We start from the raw sequence: 27,985 nt of genomic DNA on the forward strand, positions 1-27,985 counted from the left end.
ATTACCTGAGGAATGGTAGCTATTGTGTGCTTACAACAACCTGTCCTCAGAGTGAAGGGGGGAAAGTGATGACATTTGAGAAGTTTTTAAACTTATTTATCAGTTGCCTAGGGATTGCCCTGTACGAAGTTACTAATAAATTAAATGAATGAATGAATCTCTTTATCAACAGTTGGTGCCAAAATATTCAACACACAACTACAATGTGTCTGACTAATTTTAACCTAATAGCCATCTCCTGAGGAAGGGTCTGTGTGTGTGATTCTAAATTGCACCTTTCATAAACAGGACTGTGTTGTTTTGAAATGCAGCAAATATGCTCTAAATTAAAAGGAAAGCCTTTTAAAATCAGCATCTCTAAGTAAATCAAAGCTTGCATGTAGCAAAGAGTTAAAATCCAACATTTTTAATTGGGGCTCTAAGGCAGATTCGGTCAAATATTCCAAGTCTTTATGTCTAGTATTCAAGTTTGACTTCAGAACTAAGATTGTTTTTCTGAAAGAAAAAAAATTCACAGGAAGCTGCATTATCCAGAATCAGATTATCCATTGTCTACATTGGCAGGCAGTGACTCTTCAGGCAAGGAGTCCTTGTAAGATTCCAGGGGTTATATCTTGGTCTTCCTGCATGCAAAACACGTGCCCTACTCCTATGGGCCTTCCCCCTTTATATTTTCAGAATCTTGTGCTTGCATGCCTCTAGCCATGGGTTAAGAAGGGACACGGGTGGCGCTGTGGTCTAAACCACTGAGGCTTTTGGGCTTGCCGATCGGAAGGTCAGCGGTTCAAATCCCTGTGACGGAGTGAGCTCCCATTGCTCTGTCCCAGCTCCTGCCAACCTAGCAATTCAAAAGCACACCAGTGCAAGTAGATAAACAGGTACTGCTGTGGCGGGAAGGTAAACAGTATTTCCGTGTGCTCCGGTTTCCATCACGGTGTTTCGTTGCACCAGAGGCGGTTTAGTCATGACCCAGAAAGCTGTCTGTGGACAAACGCCGGCTCCCTCGGCCTGAAAGTGAGATGAGCACCACAACCCCATAGTCGCCTTTGAGTGGACATAACCATCCAGGAGTCCTTTACCTTTACCTATTCATGGGTTAATAATGAGACCTGTGTGTATAGGGCAGTAAACTAATAATAATAATAATAAAGCCTTCACAAGTTGAATTTAGTTAAATATGCACAATTTTGTTTATTGAAGAGATTAGGACAAAAAACATTAAACCAAATACAAGACAAAGCACCAGAGGCAGTAAAATCCCACCATGCACATCACCAATCTTTCCTCCTACAAGTTTATAAAATAATAAACATTGTTGTTTTGTTTGTTTTTAAAAAAGAAGAAATCCCTCAACACAGCACCATCTTCAGAGTGTAAAAACATTACTCCTTTATATTCTTAAGATACCAAAATAGAACCAAGGCAGGTCAGCTGCAGCTTTGTCTCTTGATAAGGAACTGTGGAACTATCAACTTGAGAGTGGGATCGAAACCTTCCCTGCGAGAGCAGGTGTATAGCATCCATACGTCAAATGCCAAGTACGCACATGCCACATAACTATAATTAAGCACGAAATTCAAGTAACATTTACATACTACAGAGTCCACGTGTACCTATCCAAAAAACATGACCACTTCACAAAAAACGCATACAGGCAGTAACATCAGAACAACTGAGGTACTGGAAACACAAATATTTATGCCAAGAGATCTCTGTTTTGTTTGTTTTCTTGTGTCCCCACCCACCCCAACACCCCCCTCAATATCATACAGCAATATAAAAAGCAGTAATAAAAATCATTTGCCAGTCTAAATCAAAATGAAAGCTCTCTAAGGAAGGTGGTGGCGTTGGGTGGGCGGGCTAAAATAATAGTAAAAAATAAAGTATTATCATTTAGGGACAGGAATACCTGAAGAGCAAAACAGAAGTGTGTTAACTACAGCATGTAACATGTCACCCCCAAGTCAACCCGTAATTAAGTACTGGCTTAATTCATCACAACTGTGACAGTTTAATCAATAAATAAGTCTTGACAATACAAAAAGGTGCATATTACCGTGTACTTTTTAGAAGACAGATCTGTGTCGTGGTAATATTCAGCTTATTAATAGATCAATGAGAAGAAAATTAAAAACAGTATCCTGTTTAGAAAACGAAAACAAGAAAACCCAAGTCATTGCCTTTCCACAAAGTGTAGGGGTGCCTTTTTCCCTTCAAATATAAAGAGCTCTTCTGATCATGTTCAGGAAGTCAGAGGAAAATTTGTTTACAGGGTTAGGGCTTTCCCCCTTTTTCTTCTTTAGGTGATGCAAAGGTGGCCTTCCCCAAATATTGTGGTCAAAATTTATGTGCAGTATAGTGGAAGCCAGTGTTTCCAATCCCGGTTAAACACATAACCCCAAATATGGACAATTATTCTTTTTCGTTGTTGTCGGTTTTGCTAATAAAGAAGTCAAATACACCTGAATGTCTGAATTGTAACTGCTTCCTGCCACAAAGCCATTTGACCAATAATAATAACAATAATCAAACTAACCCTGAACAGCTTGTGAGTTTTCATCCCTTCAAGGGATGTGGAAAAGAACATTTTAAATGTTAATTCCTCCTGGCCCAAAATAAAATAAGGAATCTAGGAGAAACGTGAACTTTAGAACAACCTATCAAAAGGCATGGTTTAGCACCCACTTCTCGTGTGTTCCTTTTTGTGCGCTACGCCCCGCCCCGCCCGACGAAAATGAATCCCACTTGTAACTATTAAACATCAGAATTTTTTTTGGGGGGGGGGGGGGGAAATAATCCAGGAAAACAAAGAATAAAATAATAGCTAGTTGTACCTTCCCTGAATAATGGCTGAAGTTAAATATCTAACAGTGCGATGCCAAGATGCAAGTTGAGGCAAAAGTTTCTATTTACTGGGAACTGTAAATACATGAAACGAAACGGAATCAGGAGTGGATTAGTGGCTGCACTGGAACTTGGGATGCGTAGTGTCCTTGGCTCCATAAAGATGAGAAGCTACAGTCTCTCTCTGTGTGCTGCCGCCTCCGTTATTTTCTATGTCAATCTAACTGAATAGCAACGATTCCTCCCATCTAAACCGTCCACATGCTACATCTGTGGTGTTAGCTCATTTACTGGGCGTTCCTTCTCCAACCAGGAAGAAAAAAGAACTCCAGGTTGTCTCTCTCTCTCTTGCTATCAAGCCAGGCTGAGACACAGATATAATTCTGCACGGCCAGAAAGGACTCCCTTCATGTTGTCCCTTCCTGGCCACGCAGCACCCAAAACACTAGTCCCCGACGCTCAGTTGAAGAACGGGTCCGAGTCCTCTTCCATGTTGACGTCAGGCACCAGCTGATCCGTTGCTTCCTTAGCACCATATCCTGAATTAGACACATTAAAATCTGTAGAAAACCAAGGGTGGTCCAGAATTTCCTGCGAAGTCAGCCTTTCTGAGGGCTCCCGGCGCAGAATGCTACGTATAAGGCATTTCGCCTTGGGGGATAGAGTCTCTGGAATGCTGAACTGCCCGCGGCGGATCTTGCTGAAGAGAGAGCTAGGCTCAATGTCATGGAAGGGATAGCGTCCAACGAGCATGGTGTACAGCATGACTCCTAGACTCCACACGTCGGCCGCCTTGCCAGAGTAGCTGCCGTTTGTGTTCAAGATCTCTGGGCTCACGTAGGCGGGGCATCCATGCTTATCGGAAAGGGAGTCGTCGTTCCCTCGCAAAATGTAAGCGTCTTCAAGGCTCTCCAATTTTACTCGAGTCCTGTGGGGCAAGAAGAGACAGGCCACAGTTAGACTCACTGACAAATACCTACGCAGTTGCCTTGTTGCACCAAGACAAAGGACATTCAAGAATGCTCACAATATTTCTTTTCAATTCTTGGCCCGTCAAGGGAGATAATGTGTACATGGACATCAGCTTCTGAAATTCTCCAGGCACTGGGAAACGGCCCAGGTATTTCCCAAAATGCCAGAAGCTGGTCCGGCAAATGAATATCCAGGGAGTTTAAGATAGTCACTGACTATTTCAGAAGTTTCCTTTCACACCTCTCATTGGACTTGTTGGAAAACAGAACCCAGTGGTTTTTAGTTTAGAAAACCGTTGGCTTGCAGAGAACTACATAAGCCAAACCAAAGCCTATCATGTCCATTACTTTTTTACACTTTTTTTTAAAAAAAGAACAACACTTGAGGTGCTTCATAAACACAGCTAAAGACTACACTGAAAAGATACCAATGTAACTCATAACCCAATAAGTTTTCCCTCCAAGGCATGGTTTTCCCATTAGACACAATCCCCATTTCTCAAGTTTAAGGTATTTGTTTCCTTTTGCTTAAGGTATTTGTTTAAAAATTGACAGAAAGTGATTTTTTTAATTATTATTAACTCAAACAGTTATAAGACTACCCCTAAAATAAAAAGAAGAAAACAGTAACAAGGGCAAAAAAAACCCCCAGTAACTTCAGATCATGGTGACTCACAGGAGAATTTTCACTTGTGCAAGAAAAAAAGTATATAGACATGCCTTAGAATTCAACCAGACTCTCACACTTAAGTACAGAAAATGAACACAAGTGATGCAAAGTCATGTGTTTGTTTAATATAGCAACTGGCCTCTGCAGTAGCCTCGTAAGCTCTGGAAGTTTCCCAGAAATCTAGCACCCCAAAAGGGTTCATTTATTCACTGAATCTTCCTTTCCTCTAGGTTTCACCCACACCCACTCATATCCACAGACAACCGAGCACTTAGCTCAGTATTCTACCACCAGCTAGTTAGGTTCTAGTTTAGAAAACAGATAGCCAATAAAAAAACTAAAAGCATCCAGCCATATTTACCAGCAAGTCCTTTTGATGAAGACCCTTTGGACAAGGAAGTCATAAATTGCTTTAATTCACTAGTTCTTACCTAACAGGACAGAAGCTAGCATTTCACCATGGCTAAAAAGCTATTGTTGATTTCTCCTTCAGTGCATCCTCTACATTCCAAAACCTTCTCAAAAGCAGCCATCGCATGCCACTGGAAGTCAACCTCCAGTTCTCAGTGTCAATAAGGAAGTAGTAAAACTTGATTTGATAATGTCCCAGCTAGTCCATACTAATAAAATGTGGGAAAAGCCAGTGCTAAGGGATGCTACTCCCCAGCTTTCAAAAGCCCTAGCAACATATTATATGCTTTTTATCCTATCAAATCACAAAGGGGATCTTTTATAATTTAAGAAAGCAGTGTGGGAATGCGACAAAACAGTATTTGGAAAACCTTGCATTGCTGATGTTGTCCAAGGCCTAACTGAGGTGATAAACCTGTGTCTGGACTATACCACTTCAGTTGGGGCTTGTGTGATTCAATTCTTATTCATTAAACAAAACTTATTCTACATAGAAAAGTAATATATGCCACTGAGTCAACTAGACTAAAAACTTTCTCCCTAACCTGGTAGTTGCCCATGTAGAAGGATATGAAAAATAATTAATGAAGGAGCATTGTCCCATGAGGAGCGTTCTGCCCACCAAACAATCTGAAGTGGTACACACAGCCCAAACAAAAATTATGCCACATCATTGAGAACTAAATCCCAGGTGCCATGTTGAGCATAAAGTAGGGCTGGATGATATATTGACCCAAACTGATTTGGAGTCCATATTGTGATATCAGTTTCATAATTTTTGACCTGCCAATATATCGTGAATACAGTGGTACCTCTGGTTGCGAACGGGATCCGTTCCGGAGGCCTGTTCGCAACCTGAAAAGAACACAACCCGCCTCTGCGCATGACGTCATTTTGCACGTCTGCGCATGCGGCAAAACCCAGAAGTAACCCTTTCCGGTACTTCCGGGTCACCGCAGGACACAACCTGAAAACGCAAAACCTGAAGCAAACGTAACATGAGGAATGACTGTATATGTGTGTGTACAGGGAAAACCGTGAAGCTAGACAATGCCTCTGCGTAGTTCCATCCTTATTTCAGAATGGCTTTTATTACATTTGCAACCCTGGACTCCTTTCATAAATAATCATAATCATTGCAGTGGTACCTTGGGTTACAAACACCTCGGGTTACAAACACTTTGGGTTACAGACTCCACTAACCCGGATGTAGTACCTCGGGTTGAGAACTTTACCTCAGGATGAGAACAGAAATAGTGTGGCGGCGGCGCAGCAGGCCCCATTAGCTAAAGTGGTACCTCAGGTTAAGAACAGTTTCAGGTTAAGAACCGACCTCCGGAACGAATTATGTTTGTAACCAAAGATGCCACTGTACTTTGCTTTCACTTCCATGCCATTCTTATATAACTTGACTACTTCCAGAAACAACTGTTTGCTTTTTAAAAAGCACCAGCAAAAGCTGCCCTTGATTGCTTTGTCTCTCTTGGAGGGCCGATTCACGTTTACGATCTAGAAATACTATGTGCACAATAGACACCTAACCTATGTGTGTGTGTTACCCAGCAACACACAATGTGAGATATATGGCCTATTTCCATTGTTTGTCCGCTTCCAAAAATAGGTGGAAGGTTTGCAAAATCCAGGCCAACGTAAGCGCAGCTGTAGCCGCACGTTGAGTCGCACATTTTGCCTGATGTACAACGGAGGTGCTGCCAGAGTGCTGCACATGCACCCATTTCCAAAGGGGCAACACACGGACCAGCTTTAAGTGAAACCCAGGAACAAACACAGAAATGTACTATTACGGGGCACAGCCGCTATCTCTTTAGCTGCAGTCAGACACAGCTTGCTCGAAGGATGAACAACCGGAGGCAAGCAAGATCGGAAGCATATCGCCTTAACCCTTCCATTTCTTAATCAAGGCATACTTAAAAACTTGCTTGCAGCTTCTCTTTTAAGTCTGCCTCCCTCACTGATTGTTTTGCAGATAACAGCTTAGGACAGTGTTTCCCAACCTTTTTTGGGCAAAGGCACACTTGTTTCATGAAAAAAATCTCGAGGCACACCACCATTAGAAAATGTTAAAAAAATTAACTCTGTGCCTATATTGACTATATAAAAAGTACAGTGGTGCCTCGCAAGACGAAATTAATTCGTTCCGCAAGTCTCTTCGTCTTGCGAGTTTTTCGTCTTGCGATGCACGGTTTCCCATAGGAATGCATTGAAAATCAATTAATGCGTTCCTAGGGAAACCGCCTTCAGACCAGGTCCGGGGACAGTCTGTCCCCCGACCTCTTCTGAAGGCGGGGGGGGGGGACAAGGGCTTTTCTTCCCACTGCCAGCCTTCAGAAGGCTGTTCTGAAGGCTGACGGTGGGAAGAAAAGCCCTTCTTCCCACCTCCCGCCCCGCAAGCTCCGGGGACAGGAGGGCTTTGCTGCCGACCGCCAGCATTTTAAAAGCCCCTGCTGTCCCGGGGCGATTTTAAAATGCTGGCGGGCGGGAGCGAAGTCTCCGCTGCCCCGAGGAGATTTTAAAATGCTGGGGGTCGGCAGCGAACGCTTCGCTCCCGCCTGCCAGCATTTTAAGATCGCCCGGGGCAGCGGAGAAGTCTCCGCTGTCCCGGGAAGGCAGGCGGGGGGAGCAAAGACTTTTGCCCCCGCCTGCCTTCAGAAGACGTCCAGGACCTCGTTCCGATGCCCGGCGGCGGGGTGCAAGGTTCCCGCCCCACCGCCCAGCATCGGGGCATCGTTCCGATGCCCGGCGGCGGGGTGCGAGGTTCCCGCCCCACCGCCCCGCTTCGGAGCAGCGCTCCGAAGCGGGGCGGCTGGGGCAGGTGTTCCCGCCCCCCCACCCCGCTTCGGAGCAGCGTTCCGAAGCGGGGCGGCTGGGGCAGGTGTTCCCGCCCCCCCCCGCCCCGCTTTGGAGCACCGGGAGAAGCGATCTCCCCGCAGCCCCTTGCTTCAAAAGAGGTCCGGGGGCAGCGGGGAAGAAGCGCTGCGCTTCCCGCTGCCCCCGGACCTCTTTTGAAGCAAGGGGCTGCGGGGAGATCGCTTCTCCCTGCAAACCCTTGCTTCAAAAGAGGTCCGGGGGCAGCGCGAAGCGCTTCCTGCTGTCCCTGGACCTCTTTTGAAGCAAGGGGCGGTGGGGAGAAGCGATCTCGGACGCCGCGGCGCGCTGCTCGCTCCTCTTTCCGCGCAGGCGCCTTCTCTCGCTCTTTCGCCTCCTTTTCTTTCTCTCTCGATGGTCCGCCTACAAAGGAGCGAGGGAGGCGGCGCCATGTTTGGATTTGCATCCAGCAGGAGATGCCGCCGCCGCCCCGCCTCTCCCGCCTCCCTCCCACGGCACACCAGGCAAGGTCTCACGGCACACCAGTGTGCCGCGGAACACCGGTTGGGAAACACTGGCTTAGGACACATCTGCTTACAGAGGCATTTGGGAATGAATATGACCATTTCAGATGCTGCAGCTGAATTGTTCCGGATAGTTTTTATTGATCTAATGCGATTTTAACGATGCTTAAATTAATTGCTTTATGCTTTTTATTATGTATGCTCTCCTCCCTGAGATCTTCCTTGATATGGGGAGGTTTACAGATGCAAATAACAAGCAAACAAATAAGAGCTAGAAACTCAGATATACAAGCTAGGCGCCAAATGGCTCCTTAAACCAGGGTTACAGTCGCCAAAAAGGAACACCTGTTTGCCATTTTGGAGCCAGACGGCTTGAAAGTTGTATTTGTCAACACAACCTTTCATTTCCTGAAATTATTTCTGATTGTGCTAATTAAATACAATGGATAGAATACCACAGGATATGTTGCTGATGTGTGAAAACATGCACTTCCAGATGGTGGGAGACATCAGGCGCCATCTTGGCGCTTGGTCACAAAATGGTTGATAACCAGGTGCAGAATGCTCCTGGCAAATTTCGAATGCTGAATACAAAACAATGACACTTGAGGTGATTTTCTCAGAAGCACATACCATTTACATCTCACTTACAATCTGAGGGGGCAGGGGGAAAGGTCATGTGCTGTATCACTGAACTATACTTCTTCTCCATGCCCAAGACCTGTGGAAGCCTATTTGTTTCCCAGTCCCCACAAATGATGTTCCCATATAGTTCTAGCACAAGTTCAGCGTATGTGAAATCCCTACCACCAAGTGTTGCCAGCTTTATCACAGACAGATCCACCCCAGCAACAGATCTTTTATCAACGTAGGAGGGTTGGTTGGTTTGGGTCTCCGGAATGAAATACAGAAAACACAGAAACTCTGAAGAATATAGAAGCTGGCTTTCCTTTGTACACCCTGTTAACTTAAGCGTGTGTCATGCTGAATATGCATACAGGGTATTTGCTTTATTCTGTTCATCTCCTGGCAATTTATGTAATCATCATCCCCACCCTTTTGCCAACCCTGTTTTCCCTCAATTATCTAGCTGCTGCTGTTTCAGTCAACATGCAATGCCCATAACTGCCACAGATAAGAAACCAGAAAGCAGCGTGCTTTTTGTCCTTGCCTTGGTTACCTTTCCAAAAGATTTATGCACTTCCCATGTCTCTCTCTCTAGTCTTCTGTTTATTCTTTAGCAGAAAATCTGACATTGGAGGGTCAGGAACCCTCCCCACCTCAACTCTCGTCTCCCTTCCTGAGATATCTGTTGCTTAATGGACTCCGGGGGTTTTCTGAACAAAAGGGTGTCCTTTTGTTACATGTCTGACTCCTGCCACAAAGACTGGAATACCAATCTTGGCTTCGTTTGATTCTCAGCACACACGCACACACCAACCTTTTCTATACTGTACTGAAGAATCAAGGACCTGCAGTCACAGCAAAGCAGATTTTGTTTAAACCAGGCCACTGAACAACAGCTGGCCTTTATCTGCATGTTCCACTATAATCTCTCGCAGGATAAAGAAAAAAGGAGGAGGAGGAGGAGGAGCCATGCTTTTATCCTGCTGAATGGATTGGACCAGAGCAAATACACCGTGGATCAATGTCTGGGTAGCTTTTTACACACACACGCAGAGAGAGGCTTCATTTGTTCATAAAACTGGTTACGGGGAAAGTACAAGAACCCTAAAAGTATTTAGCACAGACAATTGCCACCCTAGTGCATCCAAACCGTAAGAGAAACAAAAGCACGACACATTATGATTAGGAACTGCGGTATTGTCCATAATTTTGGTGGGCTTGGCATCACAATCTCAAATGCAGGGAAAGAGAGACTGCCTGCAAGGCAGTAGGAAAGCCCAGGACAATGAATTGTCACCTCTCTCCCAAGTCTGTAGAAGTGAATGCCAGAGGGTGGTTCTTTGCCTCTAGCACATGGCAGAAAATGGGGGGGGGGGGAGAGAGAGAGAGAGGGAGAGAGAAACATGTCATTTCCAAATTATCTGCAATGTATAAAGAGTAAGCCACATTGTGTCATGAATCCAGGGTAGGCGCAGACAGCAGTGACCAGGGTTACATTTATGACCAGGGTTATATTTATGGCATCGCCTGCAATGCTCTTTTTTGAACCCAGCTGCTAAACAAAGTGCCACAGGCAGAACGGACACAAAACTCCAATGGATATTTCAAGCAGCAAGTTGCCAGCATCACTTTTAGGTTAGAATCTAGATTTAGAGTCGGAATGAAGAAAAAATATATATTCTCCTAACCTGAGCTTCCATTTTTTAAAGACACCCCGTGAACCAATTGTTTTGGTGTTCCCCTTAGCCATGGGAATGGTTGCACTGAAATTAGTTAGATAAATAGGGGCTTCCACACAGCTAGATAAGATCCGCTTTATAAAACTTACTATATAATGCAAAGCCTTCTGTCAGAGCCAGTGTAATTAGAGTATATCATTTCAGTTCGGAAGAGGAGATAGAAGAGGCACTTGGGCAGACAGCATTATGCAGCTCTCAGGTCACTGACAGAACCCTGCATTAGTCTAATGCTTTAAAAAAAAAAAAGCAAGCTTGAATCATTGCTATTTAAAAAGGGGAAGCTATTCTGCCTGTGAATGCTTTCCCATTACTGGTGAATGAAACCACAGAAGTGCAATCAGAGGGCAGCAAATAGCACTCAGACGGGAAATGCGTCTTTGTCCCCATAGAAACCGTCAGGGAAGCCCATGAAAAACAATACCATTCTGAATTTCTTATCAATATGCCATTCATTACTCGAGTACATTCAGACTTGGCGCTTTTGCAATGTAACAAAACCTGATCAATTAAGCCTTTTCCAGAAGGACCTTTAAAGTAAACTCCTGAGCTAGCATCCGTTTCTGGCAAACAATCAGCCTGTCCTACACATTTCCCCCCTCTACAGCGGTTCACATTATTCTTCCCTGATGAATCCGAGGGTTACAAAAGAGATTCTGATGCACAGGGAAATCCTATCCTTGAAATGAAACCCACTGAGCACAATGTCATTGCTCCACTTGCCCAGCATGCTGGCAGAGCACTATGCAACACTAGTAGTGGGTAACCGCGCAAGCAGAACAATACACTTGATCTGGAAAAAGCCTACGCCTTGAGTCTCTGCCAGGGCTAAGGAGACAACACAGTGACCCTGCTGGCACGATAAGGAAGGAACAGGATGGGTTGAGAACTTGCATCTCTTTAGATGTTATTGGATTCCACCTCCCATCAACCCCCATCAGCATGGTCAAGGATGAGGGGAACTGGTCCAACAACACATTTGGAGAACCACAGGTCCCTTCAACCCTGGAGCTGAAGTTAGTCCGGATCTGATGGTGCTTCATGACTGGGACCCCACCAGGGATGGTGGAATGTTATGTTTTCAGAATGAAGCAACATGACTTTACAAACCCCTAAGCAAGTCAGTGGGGATCATCACAATGGGAGGGCAGGATTCAAACAAAGGAGTCAATCGGAGCATGTCACAAGGGGTATATGGAATCACATTGAGTTCCAGAGCATGGAACTACAACATCCTTGCCACTATGTGCATTCACAGTCCTGTAGACCTGCTGGGTCTTTGGCGATGTGGCACTTTGGAAAGAGGGAGTAAAAATTCAGGAGCAGGTGCAAGACTTGATTTCTCAAACCCTTACATGTACCATGTCTTGAGATTCCAGGGACCAACATTCATCAGGATGATCAACTCCACTGCTGCATCTTTTGTTATACAATATAAGCGAATAATGATCCATGATGTTGAAATCCAAAAAGAGTAGTCTAAACTCTGATGCCAAAGGAAGTTGCAAAACTATTCCCTTTCTGTTATTTGATAAATTAGTTATTGCCCAAAGAGGACGAAAATACAAACAAAAAACCCCTCCCACAGTCTTTCTACACATGGACAAGTTCAAAAATCATGAGGAAAAACCGGGCTGCTTCTGGGATGAAAAGTGATCTCTTCTTTCACCTGCCACAGCAAAGATGACCCTCCATTTGACCTTGTGGCTTTCTTCTCGGTTCTGAGTTAATGAGGACTATCATCCTCCATAGTTACATAAACATGGCTTCTCAGCATGTGTGCACCTCAAGGGGGGAGAGTTACACAAGAAAGCAAGAGGGAATGGCACAGATATCAAAGTGGATAAAGGAAAGAATCCGGAATACAAAGGAAAATGGAACACCACTCAATTTTTACCGGCGAGATCTGCAGTACCATAAAACCAACTGATGTCGTCTTGCAGAGGCTGGGTCGCATATGATATAGCCGTAAAAGGATGCAATTCAATTTAAAACTAAATGCAGATCTTTATTTTCCCCTCCTCCAACATTCTATCCAAGCTCTAAGCATGCTTTTGGCTGGTCTTCCAAATGGTGAATTTCCTTTCCTACGCTGAGTCAGCCAGACCCACAAACCAGGCAAAGAGTCCTGGTACAAACAGGGAGCAGCAAAATCGGGTGCAGGCGGCAAAACCTATTGGGAGGAAATTCAGCAAAATACCATTCTGGTTGATACCCCACATACACACAATTCCAGCTCAAAACCAACCACAGAGGAACTGCAATCTGGGCTGTCAGAGACTCCAATAAACTTGTTCTCCTGCTGTGATCCCATGAAATATTCCCATCCCCGTTTGCACTTGCAATTAACTAAAATTAAAAATGGGCGACATCCTGGTACACTATACATTAAGTGCAATGTGTAGCTTGGCACACAGATCCCTGGAAATTTCATATTGGCATCTAAGGCAGGGATACCCAACACGGTGGGTCTCAGATATTGTCAGACCACATCGGGCGAAGCTAGCAAGGGTCCAATGGTCAACGATGATGGAAATTTTAGCCCAACAACCTCTGGAGGAGCACATCTGCTACCCTGATCTAAGGATCTGGAATATATACTCAGTCCTGTCTGTGTTGGGCCGATGCTTAACAGATCAGTGCTGCCACCTGATGTTGACAACTAGGACAAATTCAGTGTGGAAAAAGTATGGGACTCCCACCCCAGAACCTCTGCAACCAGGAGTCTGTCAAATCCCAAACTCTACAGCCTCAGTTCCTCAAGTGGAAAAAGCAGCAGCCTACCACACAGGGTTTCTGAGATGAAGCATGCTACGAAAGCTGCAAAGCATTTTGTGACCTAGCATGACTGCAGAAACCCATCACCAATGTCGTGATCGTTCCGGAACCAATAAATTCATAAGCTCAGCCTTAAGAGGCATCTTAAAACAGGGGCATCCCATAATTCCTCCATGGCTCCCCCCCCCCTTTACCCAAAGCATTGCTCAAAAGGGTTACTAGCTCCAACTGTAAATCACTGTAAATCAGCTGGCTGCAATAAAGGGTGACAGGCGGTTAAAAAACCAGAGCCATTCATTGCTCTGAGAAATCTTACTACTTGGCAACCGGTGAGGAATGTAACAGCTTGTGTCTCTGGTCACATTTTTGTGGGCTGAGTTTCCTTTCGCTGAATTGTTAAATAAAACAAAACAGAGCAGAGCAAAAACCTGAAATGATCTGCCCAAGCATCTAATGGAAGGTATAACTAGAAAGCAATGCAGTAGGACTGTGCATGCCCAATAATAATAATAATAATAATAATAATAATAATAATAATAATAATAATTTATTTATACCCCGTCCATCTGGCTGGGTTTCCCCAGCCACTCTGGATGGCTTCCAACGAAATATTAAAATACAATAGTCTATTAAACATTAAAAGGTTCCCCAAACAGGGTTGCTTTCAGATGTCTTCTAAAAGTCTGGTAGTTGTTTTTCTCTTTGACATCTGGTGGGAGGGCGTTCCACAGAGCTAAGCCTTAGGTTCAGCTCCTAAGGAGAAGGCCAGTGGGAGAGCGTCCCAGGTTCAGTCCCCAGCATCCCCAAGGAGGTGGGACTGTCCCCTGCCTGGAATCCTGCCTGGAAACTTGCTAGGAGTCCAGTGCAGACAATGCTCTGTTAGATGGACCAATTGTATGACTTGTTACAAGGTCACTTCCTATGTGCCACAGTGGCACAATACCTACTTTCCTGCAAGCCAGTTGTGTCTGGCTGCTGTCTTCCCTGGAGGTCCAGGTACCAGGGGCATAGGAAGGAATCATACCTACACTACTATTCCATCTAGGCATGACTGTGCCATGAGGAAGCAACTCCTCTACGCTGCTGCTACAGTGATATGCTAATTGATCAGCTTAGGTCTTGCTAGGACTGACTCTGGCCTTTGCAGATTTTGGTTGTAATGCAAATCCTAGCTAAACAAGGTGAGCAGGTGGGATTAGATAACCAAAGCATATAGACCAACATAACTACATACAGACATAGTAGGCATTCATGTACCACACTGGCTTTTTAAACTATTGGGACTGATGTTTATATTAGCACAAAGCGCAAAGGCAAGTCAGGTTCTTTCTCAACTCTCAACTAGAGACAAATCTCTTTTTATGAAAGGAAATTCAGAAGTAAACAGAACGCCTTAAGTCTCAATATTTTAAAAATGATCCCAACCTTGTTAACAAGACTGATTAACGAGCACAAACTTTTTCAGTGTCAAATATTGTGACAGCTAATATTTGAATATAATTGAAGATTTAATACCCCCCAAACATTAATAATTTGCTGGCAAGAAATATTAATCTATCACTCAAAGCAAGCTCTGTACCTAGGCAGTGTTTTAGCTCTAGACTCTTATCATTTAAAAGAGCATAAAAGTTATCTTATGCAAGACCCACAGAACGATCCTTCTCAACAGACTTGAAAGATAGATGGGATCATGCCTTTGTGCTTTGGCCCAGACATCAAATTATTTGCATCCATTTTCCTCAGACAACTCCATCCACACAAGAGATCTAGGTGTTGCCCTTTCAATCACACAATATCGTAGGCAAAGTTGTATGCACTGCCCATTGGCTTCTCGGCCAGTTCCCAACAAACAACGGAATCACTAAAAGCATCTAGGACATATTTGCTGCATAGCAGCCTATTGAAGCTTCCATTCAGGTAATAAAGAAAGCTTAATTCTTGCATCATAAAGTACTCAAAGTCTTACCCACAGAGCAGAAAATGTAAAGCTGGGGAACTGCACCTCCAAGCATTAAGGATCACAATTTACAGTATACACTTGTACAAGGAGAGTCTATGAGCATCCTGTTCGATAAGGTTGGGACTCACCTAAGCACCTGCACAAGGCTGCATTTGCAAAGCAACTAATGAAGAATAAGAAGAGTTTTGATTTGATAACCCGCTCTATCACTACCCTAAGGCGTCTCAAAGCTGCTAACAATCTCCTTTCCCTTCCTCCCCCACAACAAACACTCTGTGAGGTGAGTGGGGCTGAGAGACTTCAGAGAAGTGGGACTAGCTCAAGGTCACCCAGCAGCTGCATGTGGAGGAGCGGGGAAGCGAACGCGGTTCACCAGATTACGAGTCCACTGCTCTTAACCACTACACCACACTGGCATCAGAGTCAAGGACACACATAACTGCAATGTCAGAATAGAGCATCTGTAGTGAGGTGGGCAGAAGCAGTTGATAACAGTGCCCCTGAGCCACACAACAGCTAAGAACTAGGGAGAATCAAGGGAGACAAAATACAGCCAACAAGCAACCATGAGAGTACAAGATCACAGGAGTATATAGTAAGGAAATAAGGAATGTGTAACAACAGGGAAAGCAAACCAAATGCCAGTCACAAAAGGGAGCATGCTCTCTACACACACTGACCTAAAAGATTCATTGGACGAAAATGGGTGTGTGTGTTTAAATGGAAGGGTTTTTTTTTTTTGTTTCCACGTAAGCATTCCAGTTCAGGCTTTTGGGCACATGCCCCAACTAGGCTTCCCAAATTCATAGTTGTGACAAGGTGTGCAAGGAGAAAGACCCCAAAGCCGTTGCATGAAAGTAGCTGCAAATCAACTGATCTTAGCCACCTCAGTTAAATTAAGTTCCACTACAGGGGAACATAGGGAGCTGCATTCAAAATCCTTCTCATTCCAACCAAGACCCCAGTTACTCTATTGTAGGCCCAGGGGTGGGGGTGGGGGGAGAAACCAACACATTACAAGCAATTGGGGGGTGGCGCTGTGGGTCTAAACCACCAATCCTCTTGGGCTGTGTGTGACGGGGAGAGCTCCCATTGCTCTGTCCCAGCTCCTGCCAGCTAGCAGTTCAAAAGCACACCAGTGCAAGTAGATAAATAGATACCACTGTGGTGGGAAGGTAAACGGAGTTTCCGTGTGCTCTGGCTTCCATCATGGTGTCCCGTTGCGCCAGAAGCACAGCTGTCAACTTTTCCCTTTTCTTGCGAGGAATTCTATTCAGTATAAGGGAATTTCCCTTTTAAAAGGGAGAAAGTTGACAGCTATGGCCAGAAGCGGTTTAGTCATCCTGACCACATGACCTGGAAAAGTCATCTGGGGAGAAACGCCAGCTCCCTTGGCCTGAAAGCGATATGAGCACCTCAACCTCATAGTCAAATTTGACCGGACTTAACTGTCCAGGGGTCCTTTACCTTTACCAAGCAATGTCTTTTCCCTTCCTCTCTAACAACACTCCATTCAAGCTGCATCAATTTACAGAACCCAACAACAAATACTGTTGCCTGACAGCAGAAACACAAAATATCCCCCCTCCAAATCTTTATAGATGTTTGAGTTCTAAATCAATAGTACTTTGAATACAATCAAAAGTTCCTTCCATGTCACCCAGGAATTATGCTAGGGAAGTTTGAACATCACAGCTTGAGAAGGCGGTCCAACTAATCAAGTTTGCAGTTAACATTTCCCATCACCAACCACCACCAATTTTATTCTGCCGAATCCATATTGCCAGCTAGGAATTGGGCATTTTGCCAGTATTTGGAAAATGGGAAGCAAAGGAGAAAGACTTCCCTGTGTGAGCACAGGTGTGTGCATAGTGTGTGTGTGTGTGTGTGTGTGTGTGTGTGTGTGTAACACAACAGGCAAATGTTCTGTCTACTCTTAAAAGCTTTCCTGGTTTCCTTGGTAGACGGGGAAACAGTCAAAAATTGTGAGAGCATTTTTAACATTCCTCCAGCGATGGCAAAGGAAAGGAAAGCTGAACACTCTCACCAGCCAGTCAAACTCACTGGCCAGTTTTTTCTTTGTAGATACCAATTATTGTGGTTTCAGGAATGTACCGTTTCACACTTCGCATTTGAAGAAGACTTTATGAAACATGCTAAGGAGGTTTCAAGTAATGCAGAAAAAATTCTAACTCTTTTTTTAAAAGTATTTTGCAGGTCACCCTGAAGACTGAGCAACTTTTTGTTTCTGGTCCTCATTGTTCTAGCACCATTCCCTGTTGTGCCTGTCATCTCCAGCCAAGGCATTTACCTTACGTGATGTAAGTACCCTAGAAAACTGATAAGCACAGGAAAGGAATTCTAATCATCAGCAGCCCCAAACGCACTGATTAGGAGACACTCACTCTTGCTTGCTTGCTTGCTTGCTTATGCTGCCAAGATGGAAAGGTAAAACACCCCTTTGCCTTATCCAGTCATCCCAAACATCTAAGAATCCTGCTGTATTTACGGGACATCACACAGGCAACATGTCTTTTTTCCCTTCCACTGCCTCCTCCAGTCTCCTTACCTTCTTGGATATTATTAGCAAGCTTAAGAAACCAGCTTAACATGTGTTAATTCATTACATTAACAAAGAATTACAAAAGGTCCCTTCAAGTCAAGCTTAATGCATTGCAAACATGTGTGTGTGTGTGTGTGTGTGTGTGTGTGTGTGTGTGTTTTAGAACCTCTGCTCCAAAAGTGACATCTCCACAAAATGCTTAAAAAAGAGAGAAAACAACAAACATCACACAGGTAACTCACATCTTATGCTTCTTTTACTTACACGATCACAGCTTTCTGCAGGTGAGGAGGAAATAAATGAATGGAAAGAGGAGGAAACCCTCTCTTGGTTTATTTATTTCCACCCGCCCATACACAGCTATTATTGCAGCCTTACTCAGCTTTGGGGAGGAAGCAGGTAAGCAGCCCAAAGGTAGGTAAGCAGCTCCCCACACCTTGCCCGGGGGGGGGGGGGGCAGTTCCAAGGGTTCCTGGCTTTGCACGTTTTTGGGTTTTACGAGTCGACCCCCGGAACCAAACACTCGTGTAAGAGGAGAGTTCTCTGTACTAAAACAACTCAGACATCCCTATGCTTGCCCCGCTTAGAAAAGAAGCAGCGACACCTGTCCTAGCTTTACAGGCCAGTAAAAGGTCTGTTAAGTGATCCACACATTTTTACCTGAATGAGGAAGGCACGCTCTTTGCCTCTAGTCTCCATGTTCCCCCCTGTAATCAACAGAGGCAGCCCTTTGGGCCGCTTGGTGCAAGATCTCCATAAGGCAGAAGTGAGTCCCGGCCAAACTTTTGAGTGGGTAGTGTAGGTTGGGGTTTACAACACCGTGGCAAAAAGGGCTTATTGCTCCAAAAAGCAGAATATAGATTAAGCAGTCGCCAAACCGGGAGGGGGGGTTGGGGGTGGTACACGCTTTATTCATCCCTTCTTCTTTTTATTTATCTTATAAACCCATCCATCGCTTTTCTACCACAAAGCAATCTCTCACAGTAACTGCCAAAAAACAACTACCCACTTTTTCCCAGGAATCAAATGAATGGAAAATAGAAATCCACAGTTCAAAAGATATGTTTGTGAGTGTAGATTGTGATTGTGACTCTGTGTGTGTGTGTGTGTGTGTGTGTGTACAGAAGGAGTATTAACTGGTTTTAAGAGGAAAATCACAAGGTATCTTGTACAGATTCTAGTTTATGAGGAACACTGTATGTATGAGGAACATGTATGTATGCATGCGTGTAATTTCATTACATCTTAATCCCATGTTTATCTCATGTAACTCATTGCCGTACAGATTCTCACAAGGTCTCCCATCCAGGCACTCACCCCACCTAGACCTGCTTAGCTTCAGCTACATGGTGGCGGCGGCTTCACCCCAGGGACCAGAAGGAAACAAGGTGGAATAACCACCACCTGCTCTCCTAGATCTTCCATCAAAACTGGCAGGAATGTTTCCTCTACTTCCAACATGGGGCTAACAGTACGAGCCTTCAGAAAACAACCCCTTTCAAAACTGCATCCCTGACACATTCCAAAGGGCCGGGAGGAAGGGAGAGAAATCCCTTACCTTTCCTCATCCTTGAAGATGAATTTCCGCAGCTTGAGATCTCGCAGCACCAGCCCGCCGTCGTGACAGTGCGCCACAGCAGACGCTATCTGATAGAACAGCTTGGCTGCTTCCTCCTCCTTCAGCTTCTTGCAGGTACGAACAAAGGAATGCATGTCCCCATAGCTCCTCTCAAAGAACACATAGGCTTTCGTCTCCCCGAGAATGATTTCAGTGATTTGGTTGATGTTGTCGTGAGGGGGCAGGCAGAAGCAGGGCGCGAGCAACTCTTGGTAGCAGCCGATATCAAACACCTAGAGATGCAATGGGCAATCAAAAAGGAAAGGGTTAGAAATAGAAAGGAAACAGGCTGTAGCAAAGGCACACCGATTTAAAAACTAATAAAAACCCCTCTGCATATTACAAAAGCGAAGATGTCCAAATTGCAAACTGGCGCTTGTGTTTCAGCACACTATGCCCTGAGCAGTCTGGAAGTGCTTTCTTCCTTACGAAAACTAAATGAGGGTTTCCACCCCAACACACACTCCAACCGGCCTACGTAAATTATATCAGCGAGAGAAAGGAAAGTGAATGGCCTAATTTCCTGGCTGATAAGAGGGAAGAAACATAAATAGGCTTGTTTTAAAAAGGAACATCCGGTTCTTTGCAAACAAAAGCATCAAAAAAATGCGACGGCAGCTCAGAATCTATGAAAATTCTGATTCTGGGTGGCCAATAGTTACAGCAAAGGGGAGAGGAGGGAAGTACAGTCACACCTCGGGTTGGGAACGCTGCGGGTTGCACGTTTTCAGGTTACGGACTGTGCCGAACCCGGAAGTACCGGAACGGGTTATTTCTGGGTTTTGGCGCTCGCGCAGAACCACTAAATTGCGCTTTATGCATGCGCAGAAGCGCCGAATCGCATCACATGCGTTCGCAGATGCGGCGCTGCAGGTTACGAACGTGCCTCCTCCACAGATCACGTTCGCAACCCGAGGTTCCACTGTATCATGCTTCAAAACATTTAGGGTTCCCCCACTCTTGTTTTGCTTTTATGCATTGCCTCTGAGGGGCTGTCCAATCTGTCCGTCCACCCATACTACCAATGGATCCAGCACCCAGACACTCATTTAGCTGTGATTCCTGCACTGCAGGGGGTTGGACTAGATGGCCCTCGGGGTCCCTTCCAACTCCTCAATTCTATGGTTCTATGCATTTACATCCCACCTTTTTCTTTTTTTCCTCCCAAGGAGCTCAAGGTGGCAAACATAGTTCTCCCGCTCCTCATTTAATCCCAAGAACCCTGCAAGGTAGGTTAGGCTGAGTGGCAGGGATCGGTCCAAGGTTACCCAGTGAGCTTTCAAGGCCAAGAGAGGATTTGAACCCTTGCCTCCCTAGCCAACAATCTCGCCACTATACCACACTGGCTCTGTATCTGAATGAAAACTCTGTCATGGATTTTAAAGAGTAAGCAGACAATACTACATTTCTTTAAAAGGACCATACCCTCTGGTAAACCTGTTGTTGTTTTGTTTTTAAAAAATTTAACTTCTATTAATACTTTTATCATTCACACAAATTGGTTACTGACAGAATTTACCTTTCTCTTCTTATATGTGATAATTGCACTTTCATTTGCCTCCCAGTTTCTCCCTTCCCTCTGTATTCTCATTTTATTTTTTAAAAACCAGGGTTGAGGCACCAGATATTGTTGGACTCCATCTCCCATCAGCCCCAGCCACCATGGGCTAAATGGTCAAAAATTATGGGAATTGTAATCTAGCAACACCTGGAGGACCACAGGTTCCCCCTTACCCACCCATCTTGCAAACCAAGTTGTGCTACTATCACAGCCTTCTTCTGGTTATCAGAGGGGTAAGTCAACATGGTGCCCTTCAGACTTCAATTCCCATCATGCCTGACCACTGGCCATGCTGCCTGGGGTTGGCAAAAGTTGTAGTTCTGGAGGGCACAGCCTTGTTTGCCATTTCTACACACCACCTTCTTTTTCCACAGCCTGGATAGCTCGGTTGGTTAGAGAACGTGGTGCTGATAACGAGGTTGCAGGTTCAATTGCCTGATGGGGCAGCTGCGTATTCCTGTATCACAGGGGGTTGGACTAGACAGTCCTCAGCGTCCCTTCCAACTATACAATTCTATGATTCTATTCTTTGGCAGTGGAAGGAATGAGGGAAGTCAAAATTCTTGTTGAGATGGTTGGGCAACACAAATAGTGCCACGGTCCACAACTCATATAGAAGCTGAAGGCTCTCAAATTCCTTCCTCCCCTCTCCAATATGCAGGCAACAGCCTCTTCCATCCCCAAGCACCAACAGAGGTTGGCAGAGTCTATCCCATTCCCCACTCCTTGTCTATCCCCATACTCTTCAACCCTAGGTTCCCAACGGTTCTAGGGCTACACTTCCCATCTTCCATGACAACTGGCTAAGCTGGCCGAGGAGGATGGGCGTTGTAGTCCAACAACAGCAAAGCACCCAAGGTTGAAGACCGCTAGACCGCCACATAGGAATTTGGAGCCGAGATACAGAAAAGCCCTCCCTTGCTGTCTCACAAAAAGGAAGGAGTTAAAGAGGCCTTTGGTGACGTCTCAAGAGTTGTGTCTGAAATGCTAAAAAAAAACGAGGGAAGGACTCTGCTGTGTTTCCGTTGCTAAGCAACAGAAAACACAAGGTTTCGGTTGCTGTTCACACGGTGACAGGGCGGGCGGTTGTAAGATGAGGCAAAATGGATAGCCCTTCGCTTTGATGGCTTGCATAGGAGAAACTCCTGGGAGATGTGTAACAGGGAAGCTTAGGTGCAAATGCAATGATGGCGAACATATGAGACGTCACTTTGGAGGGTGGCCTGAGCCCCCTGGGCTGCGAGTTCCCTACCCATAAGACTAGGGAAATGTTCTAATGGACTTGCAAACTTGTATTTGCCTTTTAATATTTATGGAGATTTTTAGTGCATTTTTTTTAGCAGAACAAGTGCCTCTCTAAGCTTGCAGACACATCCACCTTGCGTTCTCATGAATGAAATGGTAAGGAATCGCCAAGCATGCTGGGTAACTCAAATATATTTTTTAAAAAATGTTCCACTAATCCAGCGATTATGAATGAATCAGTGCTTGAGACATTTGGATTCCAGGCAATGGGAACGTTTCATTGAGAATAACGGGTGCACTGCAGTAAGAAGGCATAACCAGTGCGTGACACAAAGGCTTTCATTATTCGCGAGATTCTGATGCATTTGTCCCTTGGTAATGAAGGTCAGGAAGTTACAAAGTCAGATTAACGCTGAAGAACGCAGGCCAACCATATTGCGCAACCTAAGGATAAATGACTGTGGCTCACCACTTGCTCTTTCTATAGCTTGTAGCTTAGCAATTCAGAAATTAATTTAAGGCACGCCAAACCTGCCTTGAAGCCATTATCTTGATGTCATGCTCTGAAGCGGAACAGCACTTGCCTTTGAGGTGCCTACTAGCAGCATCCCATGCATGCCCATTCAGAACTAAGTCTCACCCAATTCAATGGGTCTTGCTCCTAGGTAAACATGCAGGGGTTTGCAGCAGGCTGAGAAACTCTCTAGCAAGTTTCTATAAATAAGTGCAAGCTTTGGCATTCCATGAACTGCATTCGCCACAGCTCTTCCTGTTATTCCTGACGTGTGGAAAGAGAAAAGCTCTTTTACACGGGCTTGTTGACCAGTTAACTACATATCTGTAAAAGGGAAGACCATTGCAGGTGGTGTTTGTTTTTGTCCGCTCCAGATGTCTTTCCTTCAGGGGAACCCATCAATGATACCAGAAGCTGTGGGAACAGACATACATTCCCACCACCACTGCAGCCTCCTTGTGGAATCTTGCAGCACATCATCTGCAAGATATTATTTGTCTCCTCTGAAGTCCTGCTGAATCCAATGAGGCTGACTCCTAGGTAGACAGGATCAGGATTGCAGCCATGACCAGCTTCTAAGTACTATAAAAACGTGTGGCCCTCATGCAAGCAAAACGTCTCCCCTTAACAGCCAAATTTCCCCCTAAGAGCCATTAAAAAAAAAAAGTCATTTTGACTGGCTCCCCAAAAGCTTATCTTTGTTGTTCTTTATAATGAGAAGTCAGGACATGTGACTTTATAGGTAGCCCAGTATAGCTCTTTCCAGCAGCGAGAGTAAAAAAAAGAGCTCGTTTGGATTCTAGAATGGCATTTTGCATACTCAGGGGGTTCCAGCCAAATTAAATTAAGCCTCATCAGCCCTCCTTTGTTATCTGGCTCTTAATGGGGGTGGGGCGGGGGGGGGGAAATCCACAAGCCTGTTTTACTTAGACAAGAGTTGGTTGATTATTATTATTAGCTGTATATGCAAGTGCACTATTTTTCAGGAGCAGCCAAAGAAGGAGATTTTGTTTTGTTTTTTAAAGGCAAACATGAACGGTTACAATTTTGCAAGCAAGGGGAACTGAAATGTTTTTGTTTTTTTTAGGGAGGCATTCAGTTATGAAAAATGGTTGCCAGTGTCCTCAAAACATGAAAATTCCTAATACTTCCCCATCCTGAAGCTCAAAGACATTATAATGGACAAAGATGCTCTTTCATAGGAGTTCTGCTTCTGTACCACAGTAGTTTCCCATACCTTTAGAACACAATCACAGGTGGTTTTGGATCAAATTTAACTACTATATGTGTAAAAAGAAGTTACTAGCTCCTGAAAATCTTCAAGCAGATAAGGCAGCCTTGCGAGATTTGTGCATCTTCATAAAGATGTCATTCTTTGCATTTCAGCTGCTCGTTCTTTGCCTTTCATCTGCTCCTCCCACAAGAGGAGGCTGATAATATTTTGATTTGCATCTATTTTGGACAAACTAATGCATGCATTTTAAATGATCTGCACCATCGCTCCACTTTCTGGTTCCTTGTGCAGTGGAAGTCCTTGCAAGGTCAGAGAGGCTCTACTTTCCATAATCAGGTATAAACTGTGCAGAACTAAATCTTTATTAAGATTTAGGGTTCATGACTCACGGGTGGCCAGTACATTTTATAGTGCCCTGAACAGAGAGCCCTTTGCGACGAACCAGGGGCTGCAATTTAATTTTGTCACCACATATGAATCTAAATAAAAACATCCACCTGGTCTACAGTCACCAAAAAGCTTGGCTTGTTTAAAGGGTGGTCCATGTGTCTATATCACAGCCTGCAGATTCAACACTAGGATTGCAGCTTGTTTGGGTTTTGTTCTCAATCCCATAAAAATACACATTTTGGGGAAAATATTCTGTAATTACAAAGGTTGTGTAGTGTGGCAATCTTCCCACACAGCCTTCCCAGGGGCTGCTCCAGGAGCAGAGCTCCAAGAGGGCACCAGGGAGAGTGAAAGAAAGAGTAACCACAGCAGTTTAGGAACAAAGGAAATAGTATCGCCTCTGAGTGAATGGCCTCTGAGTGAATGGACGCCACTTCCCTCCGTAGGAGAAGCATGTGGACTTCCTTTCTCCACAGTTTATCTTCACTGGGTAGCTGAAGAGACTGAGAAGCCAGCAACCTACCAAGTCTGAGCCCTGTTGTTGTTTTCTGCATGCCCTTCTAACAAAATAAGCATGCAAGTGTGCAAGGATTTATTATTATTATTATTGTTTCCTGCTGAAACGTGGGCGATTGTGTTTGCAAACAATCCATAGCAAGGAGGCTTGGTGCTGGTGTGCATTTTTTTAAAAAAATAACTCGGATCCACATCCCAATCCCACACATGTAGCCTTGCAAGTAAAACTCCCTCTCTGTGGAATCAGGCTTCCTCCCAAGTAAGCCTACACAGGACTGCAGTCTTTCACAGAGGCAAAGCTGCCAACTTGCCAAGTTTGCATCCAGCACCACCCAAGGGAAGTGAAATATCCTCGGAGGACCGGCTGAAAATTAGCAAGGGATTCCCTTTTGGGAAGTCAGAAAGGAAAGAGAGGAGGGAAATTAGATTATACGTACTTCCACCTATGTGGCCTTCAGAGCCTAACTCCCCTCCTCCTCCCCTCCCCAAGTCTTTGGCTCCAGGCCACCGTTATAACGTGGCCATTGTCTGGAAAGTTGCTGAGAGCCGTTTAAATTATGCAAGGGTTTTTTTTCTCCCTGTTTGTTTTAATTACAACTTCTCCCAGTGTTTAAATCAATGGTTCGCCGCCGCCCCCAGCACACACAGCCCCCACTCCGGAGTACTTTCTAAAAATAAACTCGCTAGACAGAGAAAAGGCTTTAAAAAATAAATAAATCCCAGGGGGTGGGAGAAGAGAAAGAGAGGCAGGAAAGTTGTTACCTTGCAAACCAGCTCCTCCTCGCTGTGCAGATGCACGGCTCGAAAAATGTGATCTCCTTCCAGAGGCTCCAGCAGTAAGTATTTCCCGATGCAAGAAACGCAATGCGGCAAGTTGGGAGTCTCTGGCGGGCTGGGTGAGCCGAGGTTGGGGCTGAAACTCTGGCTGGACTCGGTGGGCCTTACAGAAGAGAGCTCTTCAAAATCCTGGGTTTTATTCCGAGGTCTTCCATAGCGTGCGATTGTGATTGGGGTTGACCTTTGTATGTTCATGGGGATGGAGAGAGCAAGCCCTCCAAAAAAAGGTCGTCTCCCCCCAAAAAAATCACACAACACGCACAGATGCAGGCGGGAGCGAGCAGCAGCAGCAGCGCGCGCGCGCACACACAATCGTTTTGGAGAGGGGGGTTTATTGTGAAGATCAGGCCGGCCGCAACGATGCCTTTGTGCTGTCGTCGGAAGAAAAGAGGGGGGATTTCGGAAGGCAGGTTTCCGTGGGGTTACTGTCCAGTTTAGGTCGCCGAGAGAGGAAACCGGAGGTAGGGGGCGCGGAGACTGGAGAGCCGGTGGCCAAGCCGAAGTGTTCCCCTCTCCCGGAGAAGCCCGGCACGTCGGGGAGCTTTTGCGCAAGAGAACAAAGTGACACAAACAAAGCCAAAGCGTGAGTCTTTGCAAAAACGTGGCCTCTCAGGAAATGCAACTGTGGTGTTGTTGTTTTTTTAAAGAAATAACAATGGAATGAACAAGTCGAGAACGGAGAGAGGTGAGAATTGTTATTAGTATTTGGCTTCCTCTGCGCTCCTGCAAAATCCTCGCACGGCTGGAAAAGTGTTAAGTTCAGGTAACGTGCAGCAAACAGCCAGACGACTGCCCCCCCTTCTCTTTTCCCCCCCAATCAATTTTTTTCCCTACGTTTTAACTGTAGATGGCGTCTGAAGCTTTTTTCCCTGATAGCAAGGACTATCCAGATATGAAAAGAAAAAAAAAAAACCACGACGAGGGAGCATTTAACTTCAGAGGGTCAGCAAGGAGCTCCAACAACAACAAAAAGATGAAAAATATAATATATATATATATAAATATATATGTATATACAAATACACACAGAGAAAAATAGAAAGACGCTATTTGGTCATCGTTTTCTTTACTCCTCTTTCTCTCTCTCTCTTTTTTTTTTCTTTTCCTTTTGCGGGAGGGAAAATGTTCCTAAATTGAAAGGCACCGTCACCACCGGGAAAGAGAGAGGTGCGCGGAGATCCACGCGCCCGCGACGACGGCTCTCGTGTGCGCGCGCCCTCCCTCGCGTCTGTTTCCTTTGATCAGACAAAAAGTGCAATCAAGGACAAGCGCGGATCAATGCTCTTCCATTTCGCGCGGGGCTGATTTGCTTATTTATCTCCAACAAGAGTGGGGGGAGAAAATCCCTTCGCTTTTCAGCAAATCCTGGAGCGCGACGCGCCTGCAGCGGCGATGGTGATGATGGTGATGATGCAAAAGAAGCAGCAGCATGAAAGGCGAATACTTAACAATAGTAGCTCTGCAAGAGAGGAGACCTCCTTTCGCCGGTTTCCTCTTTGTCCCTCCTTTGGAGAGTCCTGAGATGCGGAGGAGATGCTGCCACTTTAAAGATGCACGTAGAATATGTGTGTGTGTGTAGAATATATATATATATATGTATATATACTCAGTTATTTCAGGCGTCGGTCTCTCTTAATTCCTGGAGGTAGGAGGAGGAGGTAGGGAGGGAAAGGGATGGCCGAGCCAATCCCTTTCAGCAAGGCATCATCTCCCCACCATGTATTAATAGCTACTTACGTGCGCTGGGAATTCTCTCGCTGCGTCTCTACTTACTGGGTGTCACAAACGGCGGCGGCTGCAGCAGCTCCAGCGCATTTACGCCGACCCGGAGCGCACAGGCAGGCGAGCAGGCTGGCTGGCTGGCTAAGAGACTGACTGCCTGCCCAGTCCCCGCCGCCGCAGAGCCGACTGGCTCCGCGGAGAGGGCCCGCCCCGAGCCCCGAGGTGCCTCCCCATTGAGCCGGCGAGGCGCCAATCACACGAGCAAAGCCTGCCCAAGCCTCTCCCTCCCCTTCCCTCTTTCCACTCATTCAATGAGCCGGCTGCAGGGTAAACAAGGTAAAATATCCTTCCGCAGCGCGAGCTGTGAAATAGGAGCTTTTGTGAGCCGTGGCGGCGGCTGCTGCTGCTGCTGCTACTACAGCTAGTGACAAGTTGTGG

At 45.3% G+C, this 27,985-nt stretch overlaps 1 protein-coding gene across 1 annotated transcript; it reads right to left on the reverse strand.

The window, feature by feature from the left end:
• Positions 1-1,166: 1,166 nt before the first annotated feature.
• On the reverse strand, positions 1,167-27,732 carry TRIB2 (tribbles pseudokinase 2). Its single transcript, XM_028722563.2, has 3 exons — positions 25,751-27,732; positions 19,469-19,761; positions 1,167-3,772 (listed from the first exon to the last, which is right to left on the reverse strand). The coding sequence occupies exons 1-3, from the start codon at positions 26,018-26,020 to the stop codon at positions 3,304-3,306; spliced, it is 1,032 nt and encodes a 343-aa protein (XP_028578396.2). The 5' UTR covers positions 26,021-27,732; the 3' UTR covers positions 1,167-3,303.
• Positions 27,733-27,985: the final 253 nt, after the last annotated feature.

The sequence above is a fragment of the Podarcis muralis genome, chromosome 3 (genome assembly GCF_964188315.1).
Source record: "Podarcis muralis chromosome 3, rPodMur119.hap1.1, whole genome shotgun sequence".
Taxonomy (NCBI): Eukaryota; Metazoa; Chordata; class Lepidosauria; order Squamata; family Lacertidae; genus Podarcis; species Podarcis muralis.